Source organism: Ochlerotatus camptorhynchus, unplaced genomic scaffold (genome assembly GCF_037179485.1).
Source record: "Ochlerotatus camptorhynchus isolate MF236.1 unplaced genomic scaffold, CSIRO-AGI_Acam_v1.1 ptg000022l, whole genome shotgun sequence".
Classification (NCBI taxonomy): domain Eukaryota; kingdom Metazoa; phylum Arthropoda; class Insecta; order Diptera; family Culicidae; genus Ochlerotatus; species Ochlerotatus camptorhynchus.
Genome location: NW_027040514.1, coordinates 2,626,889 through 2,651,669, shown reverse-complemented (window position 1 = coordinate 2,651,669; position 24,781 = coordinate 2,626,889). Strand labels below are relative to the sequence as shown.

At 36.6% G+C, this 24,781-nt stretch overlaps 1 protein-coding gene across 1 annotated transcript; it reads right to left on the bottom strand.

Moving 5' to 3' along the window:
- Positions 1 to 12,708: 12,708 nt before the first annotated feature.
- Positions 12,709 to 20,847, bottom strand: LOC135705592 (uncharacterized). Its single transcript, XM_065227365.1, has 7 exons — positions 20,772 to 20,847; positions 20,607 to 20,699; positions 20,103 to 20,551; positions 19,859 to 20,036; positions 14,162 to 14,349; positions 13,917 to 14,100; positions 12,709 to 13,166 (listed from the first exon to the last, which is right to left on the bottom strand). Exons 1-7 carry the CDS (start codon positions 20,845 to 20,847, stop codon positions 12,709 to 12,711), a joined length of 1,626 nt encoding a protein of 541 aa, XP_065083437.1.
- Positions 20,848 to 24,781: the final 3,934 nt, after the last annotated feature.

Here is a 24,781-nt window from a genome sequence, read left to right as displayed (position 1 = left end):
TCGTGATTTTCTGATTGTTCGAAGTGCTAACTTTCAGTTTTTTTTTCTAAATTTCAGATTTTTAAATTTTCAGATTTTCTTATTCTTAGTTTTTCGATTTTATGATTTTTGGATTTTTTGCTTTTTGATTTTCAGATTATTCTGATTTGCAGTAAATTCAAGCGATTTTCAGATTTTTATATTTTTAGATTTTCAGATTTCCTGATTTTCTGATTTCCTGATTTCTTGATTCCCTGATTTCCTGATTCCTTGATTTTCAGATTTTTTTTTGATTTTCAGAAATTTCAGGAATTACAGATTTTCAGATTTTTAGATTTCCAAAGTTTATGATTTTTAGATTTTTAGATTTCCGATTTTCTGATTTAAGATTTTTCTGATTTAAGATTTTTCTGATTTAAGATTTTTCTGATTTAAGATTTTTCTGATTTTCTCATTTTTAGATTTCTTGTTTTTCAGATTTACTGATTTTCTGATTTTCTGATTTTCAGGTTTTCTGATTTTCTGATTTTCTGATTTTCTGATTTTCTGATTTTCTGATTTTCTGATTTTCTGATTTTCTGATTTTCTGATTTTCTGATTTTCTGATTTTCTGATTTTCTGATTTTCTGATATTCTGATTTTCTGATTTTCTGGTTTTAGGGTTTTCTGATTGACAAATTTTCTGATGTTTCTAAATTTATTATTTTTGGATTTTATGGTTTTTCGGACTTTCTTGTGTCTTAAATTTTCTGATTTTCTGATTTCCGGATTTTTTTTTGGATATTTTGATTATCTGATTTTCTGATTTTTTGGTTTTCTAAGTTTTTGATATTCCGATTTTCGGTTTTTTTTCTAAATTTCAGATTTGTAGATTTTCAGATTTTCAGCTTTGCGATTTTCTGATTTTTGGATTTTTAGTTTATTCTGATATTCCGATTTTCAGATTTTCAGCTATTTTTATCGATTTTTAGCGATTTTCAGATTTCCTGATATCCTGATTTTCAGGTTTTCTAATTTTCTAAATTTTATGATTTTCTGGTTTTCTAAATTTCTAATTTGCTGATTTTCAGATTTGCTGGTTACTGTGATTAGCTGATTTTTTTTTCTGATTTTCAGATGTCCACATTTTAAAAATTTCTGATTTTCTTGATTTTCAGATTTTTGATTTAAAGATTTTATTGTATCCTGATTTTGATTAGCTGAATTTCTTATATTCTGATTGTCCGATTATCTGATTATCTGATCAACTGATTATCTGATTATCTGATTATCTGATTATCTGATTTTCTGATTTTAAGATCTTCTGATTCTCTGATTTTAAAATTTTCTGATTTTTCTGTTTACCTTAATTTCTGATTTTCCGGATCTTCTGGAGTTTCTGATTTCCTGAATTTTTAATTCCTGATTTTCTGATTATATGATTTTCTGATAATATGATTTTCCAAAATTCCAAAGTTCTGACTGGTTTTCAGATCTTCTGGTTTTTAAGATTTCGTGATTTTCTGATTGTTCGAAGTGCTAATTTTCAGTTTTTTTCTAAATTTCAGATTTTTAAATTTTCAGATTTTCTTATTCTTAGTTTTTCGATTTTATGATTTTTGGATTTTTTGCTTTTTGATTTTCAGATTATTCTGATTTGCAGTAAATTCAAGCGATTTTCAGATTTTTATATTTTTAGATTTTCAGATTTCCTGATTTTCTGATTTCCTGATTTCTTGATTTCCTGATTTCCTGATTCCTTGATTTTCAGATTTTTTTTTGATTTTCAGAAATTTCAGGAATTACAGATTTTTAGATTTTTAGATTTCCAAAGTTTATGATTTTTAGATTTTTAGATTTCCGATTTTCTGATTTAAGATTTTTCTGATTTAAGATTTTTCTGATTTAAGATTTTTCTGATTTTCTCATTTTTAGATTTCTTGTTTTTCAGATTTACTGATTTTCTGATTTTCTGATTTTCTGATTTTCTGATTTTCTGATTTTCTGATTTTCTGATTTTCTGATTTTCTGATTTTCTGATTTTCTGATTTTCTGATTTTCTGATTATCTGATTTTCTGATTTTCTGATTTTCTGATTTTCTGATTTTCTAATTTTCTGATTTTCTGATTTTCTGATATTCTGATTTTCTGATTTTCTGGTTTTAGGGTTTTCTGATTGACAAATTTTCTGATGTTTCTAAATTTATTATTTTTGGATTTTATGGTTTTTCGGACTTTCTTGTGTCTTAAATTTTCTGATTTTCTGATTTCCGGATTTTTTTTTGGATATTTTGATTATCTGATTTTCTGATTTTTTGGTTTTCTAAGTTTTTGATATTCCGATTTTCGTTTTTTTTTCTAAATTTCAGATTTGTAGATTTTCAGATTTTCAGCTTTGCGATTTTCTGATTTTTGGATTTTTAGTTTATTCTGATATTCTGATTTTCAGATTTTCAGCTATTTTTATCGATTTTTAGCGATTTTCAGATTTCCTGATATCCTGATTTTCAGGTTTTCTAATTTTCTAAATTTTATGATTTTCTGGTTTTCTAAATTTCTAATTTGCTGATTTTCAGATTTGCTGGTTACTGTGATTAGCTGATTTTTTTTTCTGATTTTCAGATGTCCACATTTTAAAAATTTCTGATTTGCTTGATTTTCAGATTTTTGATTTAAAGATTTTATTGTATCCTGATTTTGATTAGCTGAATTTCTTCTATTCTGATTGTCCGATTATCTGATTATCTGATCAACTGATTATCTGATTATCTGATTATCTGATTATCTGATTTTCTGATTTTAAGATCTTCTGATTCTCTGATTTTAAAATTTTCTGATTTTTCTGTTTACCTTAATTTCTGATTTTCCGGATCTTCTGGAGTTTCTGATTTCCTGAATTTTTAATTCCTGATTTTCTGATTATATGATTTTCTGATAATATGATTTTCCAAAATTCCAAAGTTCTGACCAAGGTTGCAAAGACTCATTTCAGCTAAAATAATTTTTTTCGGAATAATAAAATCAAAAGATGGTATGATGGCATGTTTTACTTGTAACTTACAAGAAGAGGTTACAAAGTATGCGTTGGAAACATAAAACCTGTAAATTTTGCTTTCTATGAGTCACAATCAGCGATTTGCTGATCGCTGAGTGAGTGAGTGAGTGAGTGAGTGAGTTTGTGAAAAATCACTGATTGTGACTCTCATGAAGTGAAATAAACAGGTTTAATATGTCAAACACATTCTTTGCAACCTCTTCTTGTATCCTACCAATTCAAAATTTGATCATGGCATCTAATTATTTCATAATTTAGAAAAACATTGTTTTAGCTGAAATGAGTCTTTGCAACCTTGGTTCTGACTGGTTTTCAGATCTTCTGGTTTTTAAGATTTCGTGATTTTCTGATTGTTCGAAGTGCTAATTTTCAGTTTTTTTCTAAATTTCAGATTTTTAAATTTTCAGATTTTCTTATTCTTAGTTTTTCGATTTTATGATTTTTGGATTTTTTGCTTTTTGATTTTCAGATTATTCTGATTTGCAGTAAATTCAAGCGATTTTCAGATTTTTATATTTTTAGATTTTCAGATTTCCTGATTTTCTGATTTCCTGATTTCTTGATTCCCTGATTTCCTGATTCCTTGATTTTCAGATTTTTTTTTGATTTTCAGAAATTTCAGGAATTACAGATTTTCAGATTTTTAGATTTCCAAAGTTTATGATTTTTAGATTTTTAGATTTCCGATTTTCTGATTTAAGATTTTTCTGATTTAAGATTTTTCTGATTTAAGATTTTTCTGATTTAAGATTTTTCTGATTTTCTCATTTTTAGATTTCTTGTTTTTCAGATTTACTGATTTTCTGATTTTCTGATTTTCAGGTTTTCTGATTTTCTGATTTTCTGATTTTCTGATTTTCTGATTTTCTGATTTTCTGATTTTCTGATTTTCTGATTTTCTGATTTTCTGATTTTCTGATTTTCTGATTTTCTGATTTTCTGATTTTCTGATTTTCTGATATTCTGATTTTCTGATTTTCTGGTTTTAGGGTTTTCTGATTGACAAATTTTCTGATGTTTCTAAATTTATTATTTTTGGATTTTATGGTTTTTCGGACTTTCTTGTGTCTTAAATTTTCTGATTTTCTGATTTCCGGATTTTTTTTTGGATATTTTGATTATCTGATTTTCTGATTTTTTGGTTTTCTAAGTTTTTGATATTCCGATTTTCGGTTTTTTTTCTAAATTTCAGATTTGTAGATTTTCAGATTTTCAGCTTTGCGATTTTCTGATTTTTGGATTTTTAGTTTATTCTGATATTCCGATTTTCAGATTTTCAGCTATTTTTATCGATTTTTAGCGATTTTCAGATTTCCTGATATCCTGATTTTCAGGTTTTCTAATTTTCTAAATTTTATGATTTTCTGGTTTTCTAAATTTCTAATTTGCTGATTTTCAGATTTGCTGGTTACTGTGATTAGCTGATTTTTTTTTCTGATTTTCAGATGTCCACATTTTAAAAATTTCTGATTTTCTTGATTTTCAGATTTTTGATTTAAAGATTTTATTGTATCCTGATTTTGATTAGCTGAATTTCTTATATTCTGATTGTCCGATTATCTGATTATCTGATCAACTGATTATCTGATTATCTGATTATCTGATTATCTGATTTTCTGATTTTAAGATCTTCTGATTCTCTGATTTTAAAATTTTCTGATTTTTCTGTTTACCTTAATTTCTGATTTTCCGGATCTTCTGGAGTTTCTGATTTCCTGAATTTTTAATTCCTGATTTTCTGATTATATGATTTTCTGATAATATGATTTTCCAAAATTCCAAAGTTCTGACTGGTTTTCAGATCTTCTGGTTTTTAAGATTTCGTGATTTTCTGATTGTTCGAAGTGCTAATTTTCAGTTTTTTTCTAAATTTCAGATTTTTAAATTTTCAGATTTTCTTATTCTTAGTTTTTCGATTTTATGATTTTTGGATTTTTTGCTTTTTGATTTTCAGATTATTCTGATTTGCAGTAAATTCAAGCGATTTTCAGATTTTTATATTTTTAGATTTTCAGATTTCCTGATTTTCTGATTTCCTGATTTCTTGATTTCCTGATTTCCTGATTCCTTGATTTTCAGATTTTTTTTTGATTTTCAGAAATTTCAGGAATTACAGATTTTTAGATTTTTAGATTTCCAAAGTTTATGATTTTTAGATTTTTAGATTTCCGATTTTCTGATTTAAGATTTTTCTGATTTAAGATTTTTCTGATTTAAGATTTTTCTGATTTTCTCATTTTTAGATTTCTTGTTTTTCAGATTTACTGAATTTCTGATTTTCTGATTTTCAGGTTTTCTGATTTTCAACTTTGTTGTTTCTGAATACATTGTTGTCTGATTTTCTGGTTTGTCTGATGTTAAGATTTTCTAATATCCTGGTTTCCTCATTTCCCGATTTTCTGCATTTATTGTTTTCTGATTTCCTGGTTTTCTGATTTTCTGATTTTTCGATTCTAAGGTTTTCTGGTTCACTAATTTTTAGCTTTTCTGATTTTGCTGTTTACCTGAATTTTTGATTGTCCAATTTTGTTTAGATTATCTGATTTTAAGATTTTATGATATTTTGGTTTCCTGATTTACTGATTTTCTATTTTTATGATTAACTGATTTAATGATGTTCTGATTTTCAGATGTTTTGATGTTCATATTATTAGTGATATCATGAATTTACAATTTTCTGAATTTATGAATTGAAAAATTAATAAATTTATGAATTGTCTGGAATTTCGGAAAGACTTTCTGATTTTCAAATTTTATTATTTACTGATTTCCTGATTTCCTGGCTTTCCGATTTACAGATTTTCTGAATTTTTTTATTTATCTTAAATTTTATATTTTAATTTTTTCATTTTTTTCAGATTTTGTGATTTTCAGATTTACGTTTTTCAGATTCTCATATTTTCTTGATTTTAAGATTTGTTGATATTTAGATTTTATGATTTGATTATTTGATTATTTCTTGATTTTCTGTTTACTTGATTTTCTTTTATTCCGATTGTTCGATTTTCTGATATTTTGATTTCTTAATGTTAAAATTTTCTAGTTCTTTTTTGATTTTCTGATGTTCTTATTTCCTGATTTTCTGATTTTCAGCTTTTCTGATTTTCAACTTTGTTGTTTCTGTATACATTGTTGTCTGATTTTCTGGTTTGTCTGATGTTTAGATTTTCTAATATTCTGGTTTCCTCATTTTCCGATTTTCTGCTTTTATTGTTTTCTGATTTTCTTAATTGCTGATTTCCTGGTTTTCTGATTTTCTGATTTTCTGATTTTGCGATTCTAAGGGTTTCTGATTCACTATTTTTTAGCTTTTCTGATTTTGCTGTTTACCTGAATTTTTGATTGTCCAATTTTATAAATGTTTAGATTATCTAATTTTATGATTTTATGATACATATGTTTCCTGATTTACTGATTTTGTATTTTTCTGATTAACTGATTTTATGATGATCTGATTTTCAGGTGTTTAGATTTTCATATCATTAGTGATATCCTGAAATTACAATTTTCTGAATTTATGAATTTTAGAATTGATAAATTCATGAATTATCTGGAAGTTCGGAAAGGCTTTCTGACTTTCTTATTTTCTGATTTCCTCATTTCCTGGCTTTCCGATTTATAGGTTTTCTGATTTTTTTTTGTTTTTCTAATATTCTGGTTTTGCAGGTTTTTCTAAAATTTCACATTTTCATTTATTCATATTTTCAGATTTTGTGATTCTCAGATTAACGATTTTCAGATTTTCAGATATTCCGCTTTTCTGATTTTTAATATTGGTGTTTCTGAATTTATGGTTTTCTGATAGTCCTGCTGATTTTCGGATTTTCATATTTTCTTATAATCAATTTTTTTATACTTAGATTTTATGATTTTTTGATTTGATTATTTCTTGATTTTCTGTTTACTTGATTTTCTTTTATTCCGATTGTCCGATTTTCTGATATTTTGATGTATTAATGTTTATTTTTTTTTAGTTTTTGTTTGATTTTCTGATGTTCTTATTTTCTGACTTACATATATTCGGATATTATAATTTTAAGAGTTTGAGATTATTTTTTTTTTGATTTTCAGATTTTCTGATTTTTCTGGTTACCGAATTTTTTGATTTTCTGATTCTCTGATTTTTTGATTTTCTGTTGATGTGATTTCCTGTTTTTTTTTGATTTTCTGATTTCTTGAGTTTCAGACTTTCAGATTTTCTGATTTTCTGATTTTCTGATTTGGTTTTCAGATTTTTTGGATTTCTGGTTTCTTTTGGGAATTCGAATTCGTTTAAACAATTGAAGAATTGAATAGGACCATTGTAGGGGACACTCGTGTTAATTGAGGTTCAATATGATTTAAAACATGTTTGACAGAGCCTGGTGATGGTGAAATGGTGAATTTTATTTAGTATTATATCTAAAAATTACGGATATTTTAACAAATATGATTGAAATTATGCTCGTTCTCACGTTGTTTTCAAAGCAAAAATCTGAATTTAAACAGTATTCAAACATTTATTACCTATGAATGGTTTTAGCTATCAGTATTGCTAACATGTTTAGTCTCTAGTTTCTTACATAATTGTTCCACCATGCATCACCGTTCAAATGTCCCTTCACTGAACCGTAACAAACTTATTTTCATATTTCCGACCCGGGTCGAGCTGTGTCGCGTTTACATAAACACATTTTTCCGCAGTCGTTGCAACGCTGGCTCGGGCAACTCGTGACACAGCAACACATCGTAAGCAAGAGAAGAAAAAAATCTGCATGCAGTAAGAATCTGCAAGCACCGAAAACAACGTGAATATTATCTTACTCACAGGCTGGTCCGTGACCCGACGTCCCCACGCCATTAGAGCAGGACCTGTTTCGCGTTCCGCGCTCCAGCAACTAGGCAACTTCAACGGCTCCGCCAAGTACGACGACAAACGCCATCGACAATGCGATTCGCTTCGGTGGGGCGGAAAAAAGCACTCCGGAACGCTAGGTGCTTTGCAGGTTGCTTCCGTCCTGCATCCTAGGTCCCAAGATAGCGCACCGAGTGGAAAAATAACTACATATTCTAGCGACCAACTGTTGTCGGGTGGAAAAAAATAGATTTTCTGCTCCTAGTGCTGGGACCATCATCGCCAAGGTTGTTGCTGCAGGCACGTCTCCGAATATGTTTTCAATTTTTTCCCACTCCATTTTCTACGTGCTCTCATTATTTTCCTCTTTTCACTTGGCTCTCTATTGAGTGTCGCTGGGTCGTTACAGACGGAAGTGCCCCAAGAGCATGAAGTCGCGAGTCACCGCACGGGTCGTGGCTTTTTGATGCCAGGTGAAAGGAAGTTGGTGCTTTCCCTGGAAGTCGACAGTCGATAGATGCAATCAATCAGGACAGAAATAAATTATTTTAAGGCGAAAGTGAGATCCTGCTGAATTCACCCACGTGGGAGGATAAATGTGGTCCCATTGAATTTCGATTGCATTGTGCTCGGAAACGAAGCCAATATTTCTCAGGTGTGTGGGCAAATTTAATTCACATTGTTCAGGCTGCCTTTTCGCTGGAAAATCCCTAACTCAAACAGAAGTCGGAAAAGCAAACGAACGCCTCAAAAAACCACAAACAAATGCGCTCTGCAACACACAAAAAAAAGCGTTCTTGTTGTAAAAGCAAAATTTTCCTCTAAATAAGAGCAGAGCTTTTGTTCGGAAAACATGACTTCCTCCACCCACCCATTTGTGTTGGTTTTTAAATTTGCTTACTAAAAAGAAATACCCAATGTGCTGCCGTGTTCAAGAGAGCAATAAAAGTAAAATTTTACATTTGTGGTTTGCCAAGATTGTCAACACCATTGTTGCCAATCTCGATTTTAATTACCCCCTCACGCTTCTTCCCCTAGGCGCACTCGAGCTTTAGGTTGACTGAATGCAAAAAGAAAAGCAAGACATTGTGTCACAAAAATGGGACTGCCCACAATCACAACCAGCAGTGCTTTGCTCGGTTTATTTCTTGAACATTCGGCTTTAACCAAATCGCAAAGTAAGCAGAAAGCAACCAAGCGGCTCCTGAAACCGACTCACAAATGGCAATGGCGTCTATTGTTTTACACTTAGGCATCTACATACTGTCTTGGTGCTCTTTTCGGGACGGGATCTGCCGAAAAGAAAAAGAAGGGGAGGAAGCAATGGGAAACATGGGTGTCGGAGTAATTTTATTTAAATTTTCCCACCCCGGAGATAATGTTGCCTTTTTTCATGGAGGGTCGTGTTGAACTGGCAGAAATAAACACCCTCGCTTTCAAGAGTAACAAAGGTTTTATTGTCTTTTGCGTCTGTAGACTGAGCGTAATTTCAGCTCCGGGAATTTCCTCAGTGAACATGAGAAGACAATTCTCCAGGGTTTTTGGAAGAGTTTACATTTTTTCGCCTATGAACTCTGTAACGGAACCACAGGGCAGTCTCGTTTGGTAGCTGGGTGAGTTCCGTATCACCCAAGACCTGTCAGCGGAAACGTCAGGGAGAGTACAACGGGTGACGTGGCTCTCAAACGTCACAGGCAGCATAAAAATCGTTTAACACAGAAGAAACACAAACGTGAAAAAACGTTAAATTCTTAAAAGTAACGCTCAATCAGGCTAATTAGATAAATTTACGATCCAATAAAAGCAGAATGACTAGGTGGCAATTACTTCAGCTTTGCACTGGGTATCGTTTTGCCTAAAATTAGAAACTTAACACTTGTTACTAGTACGGAATTAAATAATTTCCAAATTCGGAAGATAGTTTCGGGTTAGATGAGAGGAGTCAGAGTTGTGACCTATCACAATCACGATCGCCAAACAGCTGATGGTAGTAACGCTTTGTACATTCCTACACTGAAAATGACTTTGTGGTGAAAATTACCAGTTTAGTGGTTATTATTGACAGACTAGTGCCAACGTTTTTCAACCGAAGTGATTTCATATTTAAGTCAGTAAGTGGTATTTTTTACCATTTCCTTAGCTCAGAGCTTTGGTAGTAATTTTGATCACTGGGTTGTTAACTCAACTATTAATTGTATTATTAGTTGGTAATTTTAATAGATCGTGTTGTTATTTTGACAAGATTTATATTGTTGTTATAAACACGCTATATTAAAATCTAAAATAGTAAATTTACCATGGTATAGTAGAATCTAGAGAAGAATAGTATTCTGAAAAGGAGTTTTTCTTGTAAAATCGAACATTGAAATTCATTTATTATGCGTTCACATTTTATTTTTGACATTATTTACAAAACTAAACTACACAAAATACTTTTTTAATCTTACAAACTTATTTTCGCTTACGGTATACATATGAATTGGTGGCCCATCGAAATAGTTTATGCTTCTCATATTATATCTGTCTAATGGATTGGGAACTACAAACGATGCATAATGGTTGGAATGCTCAGAAACTTCCCATTCTCGACAAACAACAAATATATCGTCATTGACGGTTATCAATATGTCTTGTATCTCGATTAGCTCCAAATTTCGCATATTTACTGACGATCGTGTCAAAAAGTGGCCTTTTTTGTATTGTACGCCTCTGAACTTCATAGTATTGACTGATTTGAACGATAAAGCCCTCTGTGTACTACTAACAGCAAGAGATGGAAAATATGTCATGTCAATCAATTTGATACTTATTGGATTTTTAAATTCCAACTTTAACTTGCTCAAATTTTCGTAAAATATGAATTTTGCTTTCGTACAAAGAGTTAGGCAAATATTTTTACGAGAAGTGATGTTTCAACAATACCGTTTGAAAACATGGTGGAAAGATTCATAACGAAAGCTCCATGTGAATCTGGGAGGTCCTACAGCTCTAATAGTATCAACATAGTGAATTAAAATATGATATTTTGGCTTGAATTTCTCATTAAAGAAATTTCTATACAATGTATGATGATAGATTATTTGTTGCTCTAATGTTTCTAAAGTGTTATTATCGAATGCTGGTAATAGTATTAAATCCGTCAGCTCTACTAATGACATCATAAAGTTCCACACATCATTATTTTCTGGAAACAAATCTTCAAATAAGAGAGGGAAATAATGCACGAATAGTTGCATTTCTCTAGCAGTCATTTTGAATGACACTGATTTAATGTTTTCCCGAGTGATGTTTCTGAACATATTTCGTTTCTCTGTATCGCCGAAGTCGAACATTTGGATTCGAAAATTAATCGTTTGAAGCGATATTTTGAGATAACGAATCATATAACGAAGAACAAGTGCTAAATCGTAACCACAAATTCCATGCGAGTACAAATCATGCATTGGATCTACTACTGAATACTCAGCAACGTGGTAGTACTGTAATCTATTGAAAGCTGATTCTTCTTTTATGCCACTTTCTTTGAAGTTTTTGGTTAGATCTGTCATATAATTTTCCTTGGTTCGTTTCAAATTAGGGTTCAAATATATTTCATCTTGTGCATCGTATTTATTCATCTTACAAAATCTGCAGTACTGCAATGCGCTAAAAGATGTACTATACCCCATTAATGTGTTTATACCAAGATTGTCTCCTAAAATTCCTGCTAACACAAAGTGAACCTTAATGCACTCATCTGAAATTTTCAAAACCAGACCATTTTGTTCTAAATCAAAAATAATCTCAATGAGATCTTTGAACGCCTCTGAGGGTCCTTGTTGTACTACATCGCTGGCTTTAATAAACCCTGCAACAAACATATTCTCTAACCTGCTCAGAAACTGGGGTGGGATAGTAGGAAATTGATAATTAATGCCCCATACCTTGTGTGTCCCAGAATGGGCTCCAATTGCGTCATTCATTTCAGCTTCATCACTGAACAAGAAAAAAGGTATAACTTGAGAATCTTCGAAATGAATTTTTGTTGCTTTCCATAGATCTCCATGTATAACATTTGATATGACATTACTTTGCTCGAACTTTTCCATGTTTTGAATTGTATCTTTGTATACTGATCCTGACTGAAAATATTGTTGAAATTGATGTTTGATTGGCATCAAACATCCTTCGGAGATGCTTCTAGAATCATTCTCGAAATCAAGTGTTTGCGTTGTTTTATCTAAGCCTAACTTTTTCATCTGTGTTTTGAATTTTTGCTCTGTCGAAATAAACTGCCATGGATCAAAAATATCATTAATTAAGTGGCGATATTCTGTGCCTTCTGGTAATCTAACAATTGTTTTGAAAACTTCGCAAATTGGTTTGATGATGTCTTGAGTAATGTTTTGTTGTAAATCAAGTACATCTTTTCTGGAAAAATGTTTTTTACTATACAAGTGCATTGAAAAGTTCAAAAAAGATTGTCTTAAACTGTCTCTTAAATCTAATATTTCTTCTTCATCGAGCAGTAGCTCTTTTTGTAGTTTCTCTTCATTATTGTCTTTACATTCATTCGTATCTTTCATTTTCTGCTCAGTATTCTGTTGTTGCATCGCTGGTGGCTGCTTATGAGATGATGTCGAAGGCGTGTCATCGGTTTCTCTATGAGTTGATGGAAACATATAATCTATTTCGTGTGACTTGCAGAACTCAGCATGCAAGACTTTGACATGCCTTTTAAAACGGTTTAGATCAGAAAACGAGGTTGTTGGTGTACATGTCATGCATTTATAGTTGAAGCTGGATGGTGTCCCATGGAATATTGTAAGATGATCCAGAAGGTTTTGAAAGGTTGGCATCAGCTCCGTGCATAGAAAACACTTCATTTTTCACGTGAGCTTAGATAAGCAACCAACTGCAATATTTGAGTGTTTTTCGATTTTTGAGTGTAATCTATACCGTAAAAATATCCGCTGATGAATGCCCAGAATAGCTCACTACTCTCCGGGAATTGCAGATCCAATGTGAACTTCAGCTTTACGACTACATCCAGGCAACGTACGAGTGATGGTAGTTTATATCGCAGCTTATTTGTTACAACATAAAAACTCTCCAAATTACCGATTGCGCCCACTGCGCAAATTCTTGGTGAAAATTGAGCGCCGGTCGATTCCAACTCGTGTATTTGAGAATGCCATGAATCTGTGAGTTCTTCTTCCATTTCACACACAAAGAATGTATCAATTTGAGCTTGAAGAATCGTTGGGAGCTTTTTAGCAGAGGTTCTTACTGGTTTAATTACGCCATGGAATGCCACACAAAGCACAATGTCTCTTGTATCTAAAAAAATAATAATAGTGACGATCAATGCAATTAATGTCGTTTTCGTTTTTGCGGTGTAGTTACACCGGTGTTACACCACCGTACACCGAAAAAAAAAATCAGGGTGTAGCTATCAGTTGAGGAGGGCCAATTCTTACTTGATTTTGCGTGACTTAATCTATGCATCAGCCCTACACATAATGTACATGCACTACGATATTTTGAATGCAAAATACTGCTTTGAACTGTAGCGTCTGTGAACGAACAACCTTGCTACAAATTGAAATAAATCAGAGCATTTTGATCAAGTGGACTGAAGTGTAAAGAATTGATTCCACCAACAATCAATACGAAACTAACGATTTTAAATTGGCTCACTACTTGACTAGCCTATTGGTCCCGAGCTCGGTCCCGAGCAAACGATTAACGTACCCCATTCTAGTCGTAATTCCAGTACTACGCAATGTTTGTTTTGATTCGCTATGAAAATTTGATAGATAAAATGAGGGGTTAGTGGACTTTCCTATGTTTCGAGGGGTGAATCGATTAGGTTGGGACCGCAGAGAGTACCAGAGCTGAGTCAAAAAGTTGAGCACGTTATTTCGGGACCTTCTAGTCTTAGAGTTACCTCTATGATTCCACTGTGTTTGAGGTGAAACGACAATGTAAATCAAATGAAATTCATATCTACCAAAGTAAGATCGGCTTATATCATGACGCTCCACTTATAGGATTCAAAAAAAATTATCTTCACTTATTGCTAACTACCTTTTGAATCATCTCCATCTTCCAAAGCGCTAATAAGTTGACGAGAGTAATCGTCTTTGACATCAGCTGACAAAAGGTATTCATGAAAGTGTGTACAGAACCATTCCCATTTCTCGAACAGTTTGCCTTGCTCACTCGTATGCTCATTTGACCTTTGGAAAAGGTGTTCAAAGTCCACATCAACCTAAAAATAAGTTGACCGTTTAGAACCATGTAATAAAGCAAACATTTAATAATATATTTACCAACAAGTATCCGTCTTCGTCCATGTATCGGGGCCACTCAGATAGAACCGTAGATTTGTTTATGTTCTTATCATGTTGAATGCTCCTCAGCCGCAGCAGAATTGAATGTTTCCAGTGGGATAAAACTTGATCACCTGGTGCACAATTATTCCGCAACCAAACCTTGCTAGAGTCCAATCGACGAATTTCTGTAACAACATAAATACAGCAACGCAAGTGTGTAATGCACAATCTATAGAAAATATAATGTCGTTTACGTTTTTGCGGTACATAAAAAGAGTAGCTGCACCAACAAGCGCCGAGTGATTGACGTGACAGTTCATAATAAATAATTCTTGATTGATTTTAGAATAGGTTCAATGTCCATTTGTCGATCAAAGAATCGATTAACTTTATTCGCTTTCTTCCGCATCCTGAGCTGTGTATGTGCAATATTGATGCATGCAATCAAAAGTGAAAAGTGTAAACCCGCATAAACGCGAACCATAAATTGACCTTACCAAAAATGGTTAAAAATTGTTTATAATCCCTGCTAAACTTCAACTGAAATGGTTATGGAACTTTACAAGAACGTTTAATGATAAAGTTTTAACCTTATGTATTATGGTTTTTTGGAAGCGGACCTTACAAATAATGAGTTGTTAAGAACCATTACCATTCAAAATTCTTGTTTTCTCCATATATTTTCGGGAGGAGGACTTCATTAGAACCTTTTAACTTATGGTTTGAGAACATTAATGGTTATGGTTATGGTAGTCAGTAAGGTCCATCAATAGTTTTGTAACATCGATCAACTTTATGTGGAATATATCGTGAATTGGTAATCAGAAAATTACAGGCAACCAATTCGCGATATATTCCACATAAAGTTGATCGATGTTACAAAACCATTCGTGGACCTTACTGACTACCATAACCATTACCATTAAAGTTCTCAAACCATAAGTAAAAAACGTTCTAATATATTATAAGAGATGAACTAGCCTATGGCTAAAAATCTCTATAATAAAGGAAAAAAAAAAAAAAAAAAAGTTCTAATATAGTTCTCTTTTCGAAAATGTATAGAGAAAATAAGAATTTTGAATGGTAATGGTTCTTAACAACCCATTATTTGTGAGGTCCGCTTTCAAAAAACAATAATACATAAGGTTAAAACTTTATCACACAAACGTTCATGTAAAGTTCCATAATCATTTCAGTTAAAGTTTAGGAGGGATTATAAACAATTTATAATTATTATCGGTAAGGTCAAGTTATGGTTCGCGTTTATGCGGGAACTTCTGATTGCATGTATCAATATTGCAAATTCACCGTTTAGGTCGCGGTAGAAAGCGAATTTAGTTAATTGATTCTTTGATCAACAAACTGACATAGAACCTATTCTAAAATCAATCGAGAATTATTGTTTGTAACCTCGTTTGTGACACATAGTAGTTCACTCGGGAGCTTATATTATTTTATCGATTATCTTCATCGACTTTTTATTTCTTTAATAACTCAAGCTGAACATTGCATAAGGTCCTAAGTTACATTGACAGATTCTCTTCGTCGACTTTATCTTTGTCTACCCATGACCGTAGAAAGCACTTGGGAAGTCCTCGGTTCCTCTAACTCAGTCGTGCCGATTCCTGCCAGCGTACATCAATGTCGTCCCGGCCCTGAGCTTAGATGTGGATCGAGGGTCTTCCAACTTGCTATGTCAGGCAAGTACAAATATTATTCTGAACATTCACTGCCTGATGCCGAGTCGAATTTCAGCACTCTGGATGTCACCGATCGAGGAAATGCTTCTACTCCTGTTAATTGGAACCTGGGACGCGCTGTAGAAAGCATTGTGGAAGCCCCCAATCCCTCTGACCCAGTCCTGCCATCTGCCGCCTCCGATCTTCATAGTCGTTCCGGGCCTGTGGTTGGATGTGGAGAGAGGGTCTTCCAACCTACTCACTACGGCGAGTATCCACTTGAGATTGTTCATGTCCATTCGCCACCTGATATTTCCATGACTTCCAGGGAAAACGCCTTACCTCGTGCGACCACCGACCGTAGTAAACACGACGTCATTTTCTACTACCAAAACGTAGGCGGAATGAATTCTGGTGTTCTTGACTACCACCTAGCTGTATCGGACCTGTGCTACGATGTCATCGTTTTTGTCGAGACTTGGCTCGATTCTCGAACGCTTTCCATCCAGGTGTTCGGATCCGAATACGAGGTTTTCCGCTGTGACAGAAATCCGAAAAACAGTCGGAAATCTACTGGAGGTGGTGTTCTCGTGGCAGTTCGTTCCGGGTTAAAGGCGAGAGCTATTGAAAACGTCTTGTGGAACTGTGTGGAACAAGTTTGGGTGGCCGTAGAACTGAGCGATCGCACACTGTACCTATGTGCGGTATATATTGCACCTGACCGGGTTCGTGACAACGAACTTATCGATACCCATTGCCGGTCCGTTTTCACCATAATGGAGAGTGCGACACCAACTGATGAGATAATCGTTCTGGGCGACTTCAATCTACCCGGTGTTTTCTGGAAACCATCTTACAGCGGCTTTCTCTACCCAGACCCTGTACACTCTGTATTTCATACAGGATCAGTTAGCCTTCTCGACTGCTATAGTACAGCAACACTATCTCAAATAAACCACGTAGTCAACGAAAACAACCGTAGCCTGGACCTCTGCTTCGTTAGCGTTCAGGACACCGCTCCTTTCATCTCCACGGCACCTTCTCCACTAGTAAAGCAAGTACATCATCACCCTCCCTTGGTTGTCACTGTTGCTGACAATCACGATCGGGTCTTTGACGACATTTCCACGACCGTGTCATACGATTTCCGGAAAGCCGATCACCGTAGTATCGTCAACGTGCTATCTAGTATAGATTGGGAGAGCATCCTAGATCCTGATAATGTTGAAACCGCTGCGCAAACATTTTCACATGTCTTGGCTTATGTCATTGACAGGCACGTTCCGAAAAGAGTTCACCGTAAAATTTCTCATCCTCCCTGGCAGACGAGTGAACTGCGTAGGTTGAAGTCGACCAAGAGAGCCGCATTAAGAAAATTCACTAAGTATCGTACGCTTTCGCAGAAACGTCACTACGTTAGGCTCAATTATGAGTTCAAGCGAGTTAGCCGTCGATGCTATTCGCGATATCAACGAGGGATTCAGAGGAAACTCAAGTCGCACCCGAAGTCATTCTGGAATTACGTAAATGAGCAGCGCAAGGAATCCGGCCTACCTTCTTCAATGGTGTTGAATGGAGCAGTTGCATCCACTTCTCAGCAGATCTGTCGCTTGTTTTCTGAGAAGTTCGCCAGAGTTTTCACGAATGAGAGATTAACTGACGAACACGTTACCCTAGCAGCTAGTAATGTTCCACTGTACGGTCAAACACTGGGTGCGATGGATGTCAACGTCGAGATGATTTCCACTGCCGCATCACAACTCAAGTCGTCCTTCAATCCAGGACCCGATGGCGTTCCATCCGTATTCCTGAAAAAGCATATCGCCAGCTTGCTGATGCCCATGCTTCACCTATTTCGATTGTCCATCTCGAGTGGTACATTTCCATCTTGTTGGAAATTCGCACATATGTTTCCTATCCACAAAAAGGGCAGCAAACGGGATGTGGACAATTATCGTGGAATTACGTCGTTGAGCGCAGTTTCGAAGTTATTCGAGTTAGTCATCATGGAGCCTCTACTCTCTCATTGTAAGCAGTATCTAAGTGGTGATCAACACGGCTTCACTTCCGGCCGTTCTACTTCCACAAATCTGCTGTGTTTGACATCGTATCTTACGGAAAGCATGGCAGAGAGGACTCAAACAGACGTCATATACACCGACTTGTCAGCTGCCTTCGATAAGCTAAACCATGCCATCGCGATTGCCAAGTTGCATAGACTTGGGGTCAGCGGCAACCTCTTGCGATGATTTCGTTCATATCTCACTGATCGGCAACTGATGGTTGCCATTGGTGACAACCGGTCCAATATATATCTAGCTACGTCAGGAATACCTCAAGGAAGTCACCTGGGACCTTTGATTTTCTTACTCTACTTCAATGACGTGAACTTGGTCATCGAAGACCCACGACTATCGTATGCAGACGATCTTAAAATCTACCTACGAATCCACTCGATTGATGACTGTCACTTCCTTCAACGTCAGTTCGAAGTCTTTGCCAGCTGGTGTAATTTGAACCGAATGGTGGTTAACCCCACTAAGTGTTCAGTGATCACTTTTACTCGGAAGAAAGAACCAATCACATTTGAATACAAACTTATCGGCACTGTAATCGACCGTGTGAACCATGTGAAAGTTCTGGGTGTTATTCTAGATTCTCAACTTACGTACAAGCAGCACATCTCGTACGTTGTCGACAAGGCGTCTAGGACATTGGGATTTATCTTCAGGATAGCAAAGAATTTCTCCGATATCTACTGTTTGAAGTCACTGTACTGTTCCTTGGTGCGATCCATTCTGGAATATTGTTCTGTGGTCTGGAGTCCAAACTACAACAATGGTGCTGAGAGAGTTGAGTCCGTTCAACGCCGTTTTCTTCGATTCGCTCTGCGGAAGCTGCCTTGGAGAGACCCATTTCATCTGCCCAGCTATGAAAGTCGTTGCCAGCTGATTGATCTGGAGCCTCTCCGAACTAGAAGAGACACCTCTAGGGCCCTGTTCATTGCGGACACTTTACAGTGATCTTGGGGCAAGTCAACATTAACGTCCAACCCCGTGCGCTACGTAACAACGTTATGCTGAGATTGCCACTTCAGCGCACAAACTATGGCATGAACGGTGCAATAGGTGGGCTGCAACGAGTGTTCAATCGAGTCTCGGGCATCTTCGATTTCCATATGCCTCGACAGCTGCTACGAAGATACTTCTCATCGTTTTTTTTCTGGCACAGTTAACCGTGAATGATTGTGTGTTTTATTTATGTATTTTATTCTTAGTTTTTATTTTCTGATTTGCCTATATAAGTTACTTAAATCATCATTGGGGCTTTACACAGCCTGTTGATGCAGACAAATAAATAAGAAATGGCCATTTAAAGACACATCCCAGGTATTTTCAGCACATAAGTCGAAAAAATAAGCTTTTATCTACCATTTTCTCTTGCTTGCTTGCTAGAATTAACGTTACTCGATACGTTTGCTGTTGCTTTTGATAGCCAATAGAACCTGTTACAACTCTGCATTGAACAAATTCTAGAAAATTGTTTCGCTTAGCTGTAGCAATGCAAAGAGAAAATCGATTAAGAGAATCGATCATCGCGTATACCGAGGGGGGCGACACATCTAAATCTCAAGTTTAGATGCCTAACAAATCTCCAACTAGCGAATCAATCTTCGAAAAATCTTCTTTCATTTCTCGCATCTACTTGCATCGCACATCATCTTTTTGCAGGAAATCTTCAGAATCATCGTCAATCTTCTTTGTATCTACTCAGCGTGCACGCAGCTAGCCACAACAAAACACAATCTTTCCTGCATCGTAGATAGAGTCGTCCCCCTCGGCGTATACGCCCTTATGCATGCTCACTGTCGAATTTATTAACGAAAGAGAAAGTCGACGAAGAGAATCGATCAATGTTTTTTAGAACCAAATGCAATGTTCAGCTTGAACTATAAACGCAAAAAAAAAATGCAGATCATTTTTCTGAATGAGAACAAAGGAAATTTAATTTTTACCTGTTTCAGATAACTGTAATGCAGCTAGTTTTTGCCTCGAATGAAAAGTCATTTTTGTCACTGGAGTGTGAGAAATCGGTGTCGCAGACGTTTTCTTCCTGTTGTGAAAACGATCATTCAACATACCAGATGGGTGCTTCTTGTTTACAGAGCTATTACGGGGATTGTAATACGTCTCCTAAAACGATATTATAGACATATGTTAGTAGACAGTATACATAGGATAAACCATTGTATTTCTTACGGCTATTTCTGGAGGAAATCGGTCGGCAATGAGTTCCGCAAATCGGGCCATGTCCGGAAGCGAAAAATACTTTTCATTCGCTATATAGTAGTCAACGATGGTGTGTGCCAAGTACTTCCGATGGTGACTATCTAGACGACGGAGCGATTGATAATATTTGAACACAATCTTGCCCTTTTTATTGCGCTCCAAAATATTGTCGAGTAAAGCCCTCGTGACACCTGTTGGAATAAGTTTTCGATGTGGAGAGATGGTTGCTGTGCTCTGGTCGAAAACTGTGTTGATTGTTCTGGCAGCTGCTTCTGTTTCGTGGTATAGCACACTTTCTTCCCACACCATTAGTTTTTGGCGCAGTACATGTTTGTAGGCAGTCCATTTCGTTAACGTAAATACGTCGTTTAATGCCTTTTCGTCCAGCGTCTTGGCATACTCCACAGTATATCCATGAGCTAAAATTATGACTTTCAGAAAAAGTCACTAAGAAAATTTTTCCATTCAACTTACCGATCAAAATGTCATAAATCACACGATCCAGACCCCATGTTTCAGTGATCAAGTTGAGCAGCTCCGGATTACCGTCATGATCTAAATCAGCATCTGAACAAAAGAAAAATTACAGCGCCAAATAAATTACCGAGAAAAGATAATTTCTACAATTTATTAACTTACCGTCGGAGACCTCTGAATCCAGTGGGTCTGCAACAATCATTTCTACATATTCACACGATTCTTCGTTCAATTGCATTATTAAGCATTCGATTTAATTAACTATTTATAAATAAAAACCTCTTGTTCACGCGCTCGCCACGAAATAGATGATAAAATGGCGTCTTGTGCCTAAACAAACACTTGCAAAAAATAACACCCTTGTTATAGTTGAATTGACTACAAAACCTTGTCGGTTGAATTTTGTATGTAATGTGCACTTGATAATACTAGAAACATGGTATAAATGAGAGTGTAATACATTCAAACGACGATGTGTGCTTATATTGACAACAGATATTGTTGTTTGTAGCAGAAAATATTACCGCATAGGATGGGTATTTTAAATATAACGTGTAGTTAATTTTAACACATATAAATAAACATGAATAGTTAAAATTAACAGTATATCAGTAAATTTAACCGATCTAATAGTACGGTTAACAACTTTTGTTGACTGTAAATTTAACAACCTTATTGTTGTTCAACATACGATGTAATTAATTTCAGTGTACCAATGTGCTCGTCGAAGCTCTCTCCATGACCATCCATCAAGTTGACGAAAGAAGTAAAAAGCAACTGGTGAATGTCGTCTTCTGTTGTGATCCATCACCGATCTGGTCATTCCCGACAATCACGACACTCATCTGTGCTCGTTTTGAAGCTTGCTTATTTGAGTGTGTTGGTGAGTGAGCCCAGCTTCCGTTTCATGTTGCCTGCTTTGTTTGCAACTCACACAGTCGCACCTGCCGAGACGAACTTCGAATGCGTAGGCATTGTTTTCATTTTCATCTGTCGTTTCGCTTTTTCTCATGATCGTACTGCAGAAGTCTCCACTGTTTTCGTTGTGCTTTTAATCATCAGCAGCGAGTGTAACGTTTTGCTTGTGAGTAGCGGCCATTATTGGTGATTGTTGTTTGCCATGGCTCTAACTCTCACTGCGTGACAAAACGATCTGTCAGCGATAGTCGGTTGATGCGAAGACGAGTGTCACGTGAGTGTCATGATATTTTGCATCACTGGAGAGGAGAACACGAAATCGTAAGATGTTTTTATTTCGATCAACATTATAATTTACGTATTAAATATACATCACAGCTTTGAAGCTGGGTACAACCTGCAAAGAAACTTCAAAGGATTTCCTTTTGGATCAAGTTGATCGAACGAAAGATGGACGGCAAATATTACGTCAAACGCGATCGACCGGATACGGCAGACAATTTCGTCGGTGTCGGTGTTGCAGTCCCAAGTGTCAACTGGTCGTTCGATGTCAAGCAAACGCTCATCTAGGGTAGATCTCAATCTGAGAATGCTAGAAGAGCAGAACTCCATGCGGACAAGTAGGATCCTGGAAGAAGAAGCAGCTCAGGCAGCTGTGAGGATGAGAATCGCTGAGGAAGAGGAAATCTTTCTGAAGCAAAAGTATACAGAGGATGGTGCCAGTAGGAGATCCAGGCTGAGCAGTCGAGCCAGTCGCGAGAAGGTACGATCATGGCTTAGCGGGCAGGAAGTGGGTGCATCACAACAAGTGACAGTAGCACCACCCAGCAGCAGCATGTCACCATCGATCGTAACCTCAGAAGCAGCTCAACAGTCGGCGATTCCAGCATTTATTCCTATCGCAGAGTCAACCATAAAATCTTCAAGGATCATCCCGACGAATGCAGATAACATTCCTGCAATAGTAGCTACTGGTCCAGCGTCGACTTCCACACCGAATTCTGTAGAGGATTTCGGAAGAACAGGCTGTGGGACGGACGATGGCCCTGTAGCCTTATCAACCGGTAATTTCGTATCTCGCACTGAAATAGCAATCCAACAACCGCCGGTAAGTACATCGCGGTTTCTCAGATGGGATTCCCCGTTCAGAATTGATACTTCAAACGCGATTGCCCTAAACTTGGCTCCACCGAAAGTCTACAGAAGTGCTCCTCCAGCGGCCTCTGGACTCAGTCGCCTAAGACACAGTGCCAATCGTAATCAGTAACGTTCTGATTGTCGAAAGGCGGTGACAAGGCGAATTCCACTTCCATCGGCCTGGGGCCGAAGTTCGTTGGCAGTCTGGTAACAAGCAGTGCGCCTAGAATGTCTTCGAGTGAAGGAGTTGTCAGTAATCTTCCGCAGGCTGCTAGTTACATATATCCACTCATCCCCGGTAACAGTTCCGTACCACTATCAGCGTTGGGTCGATCACACAATGTAAGTGTTCCTGCACACAACGTCACCAGCTCGTCTTTGGTCGGAGTTCCATCGTATGGAATTACATACTCGGCTTACGGTGTGTCTGCTGTGAACAACACGACGGTTGCTGCCAACTCAACTGGGAGCTGCTTTCAAAGTGGAAATGCGAGTCCTTTCGTATAAACGAGTATATCGAGCTCTCCTGCAATGTCTGCAGCACCTCGTTTCGCCGGAACATATCCGTATTCTTCACAAAATCCAAGTTCGGCAGCGCCAGCTGTTGGTTAACCAATGCTGAGTTTGAGTTGCAGTCCACTGGTGTGGGTAGAACACAACTACAATTTCCAGCTGCAGCTTCGTTGGGGGTCATCAACAACGGCGGAGTGCCAGTAGCCTCTAACATTTTGGTGCCGCCTGCCACCATTGTTACACCAGTTCAGCCCGAGACGACGGCTTCACAACCAGTTTCGAGATCAGCATACTCCGGTATTCCTCCAGTTGGACAACAACAACAACAACAACAACAGCAGTTCGCGCAACGGCAACAGTTCCAACAGTCAACTGTGCCGGTGCTTCGTGGACCCTCCAGTGAACAACTAGCTGCAAGACAAGTGATACCGAGAGAGCTTCCAAACTTTTCGGGTGACCCCCAGGATTGGCCGCTCTTCTACAGTTCGTTCTGTAACTCTACTGAGAAATGTGGGTTTAGTGATTCAGACAATCTGGCGCGACTACAACACTGTTTGAAGGGAAATGATTTAGAAGCAGTGAGAAGCAGGTTGCTGATGCCACAGTCGTTGCCCTTCGTTATATTGTGGAGGTTGTACGGCCGTCCTGAAGTCTTGATTCACTCTCTTCTCCAAAAGTTACGCGCAGTTCCTCCGCCGAAGTCCGACAACCTGCAGTCCCAGATCACGTTCGGTCTAGCAGTACAGAATGTTGTGGATCACATGTCCATCGCCAAGCTCGTAGATCATCTGTGGAATCCAACATTGGTTCATGAGCTTATCGAGAAACTTCCACCTCAGCTCAAAATGCCGAAAAGTAGGTACTCCTACGTCAACCTGGCGACGTTCAGCGCTTTCATGTCTGAGTGAGTAGTGATGACCTCGGATGTTACACTACCACTCGACACTCTCACCTTGAGCTCAAAATCGAACAAATCACCAAAGGAGAAGCCAAAACTGTATGTTCATTCGGAGGATCAACCGGAAAGGAAGTTATCGACAAGCGTTGAGAAGAACGGTGTTGTTGTTGTTGAACTCGAAATCCTAGATGCGTCACGAATGGATGAATGGCGGTGGGTTTCCTCACACCTAAACGTTGCAGATGAAGCTACCAAGTGGGGAAAAGGCCCCACCCTTAGCGAGGATAGTCGTTGGTTTAATGCCCCAGGATTCCTGTATGAAGACGAGGCTACATGACCAGAGCAATCAGAAATCTCAACACAACCTCAAGAAGATGAAGTAGAACTCCGTACCGCTCGCGTGAATGTGCACAACTTAACTCCACAATTATTCAACTTCAAGAGATTTTCAAAATGGGAGCGACTTGTGCGCACAGTTGCTTATGTCCACAGATATATAGACAATCTTCGTCGTAAGGTTCGCAATCAATCGGTTGCAAAATCACAATGGTTAAACCAAAATGAACTTCAAAAAGCGGAAGAAACTGTCAAAGCAAAATCAAAACCTGAAGGTGCCCCGTGAAGAGTATCAACGTATATCGAAAAGAAGTCAACTCTACCAGTTATCCCCGATGATGGATGATTGAAGTGTAATTCGCATGGATAG

Excerpts from the sequence above, each read along its gene's own strand:
- LOC135705592 (XM_065227365.1), bottom strand. The coding sequence starts at position 20,847 with ATGCAATTGAACGAAGAATCGTGTGAATATGTAGAAATGATTGTTGCA. Across the intron at positions 14,350-19,858 it reads ATTACAGTTATCTGAAACAG|AAATTCGTCGATTGGACTCT; the intron begins GTAAAAATTAAA and ends ATGTTGTTACAG. Across the intron at positions 14,101-14,161 it reads ACGAAGACGGATACTTGTTG|GTTGATGTGGACTTTGAACA; the intron begins GTAAATATATTA and ends ACTTATTTTTAG.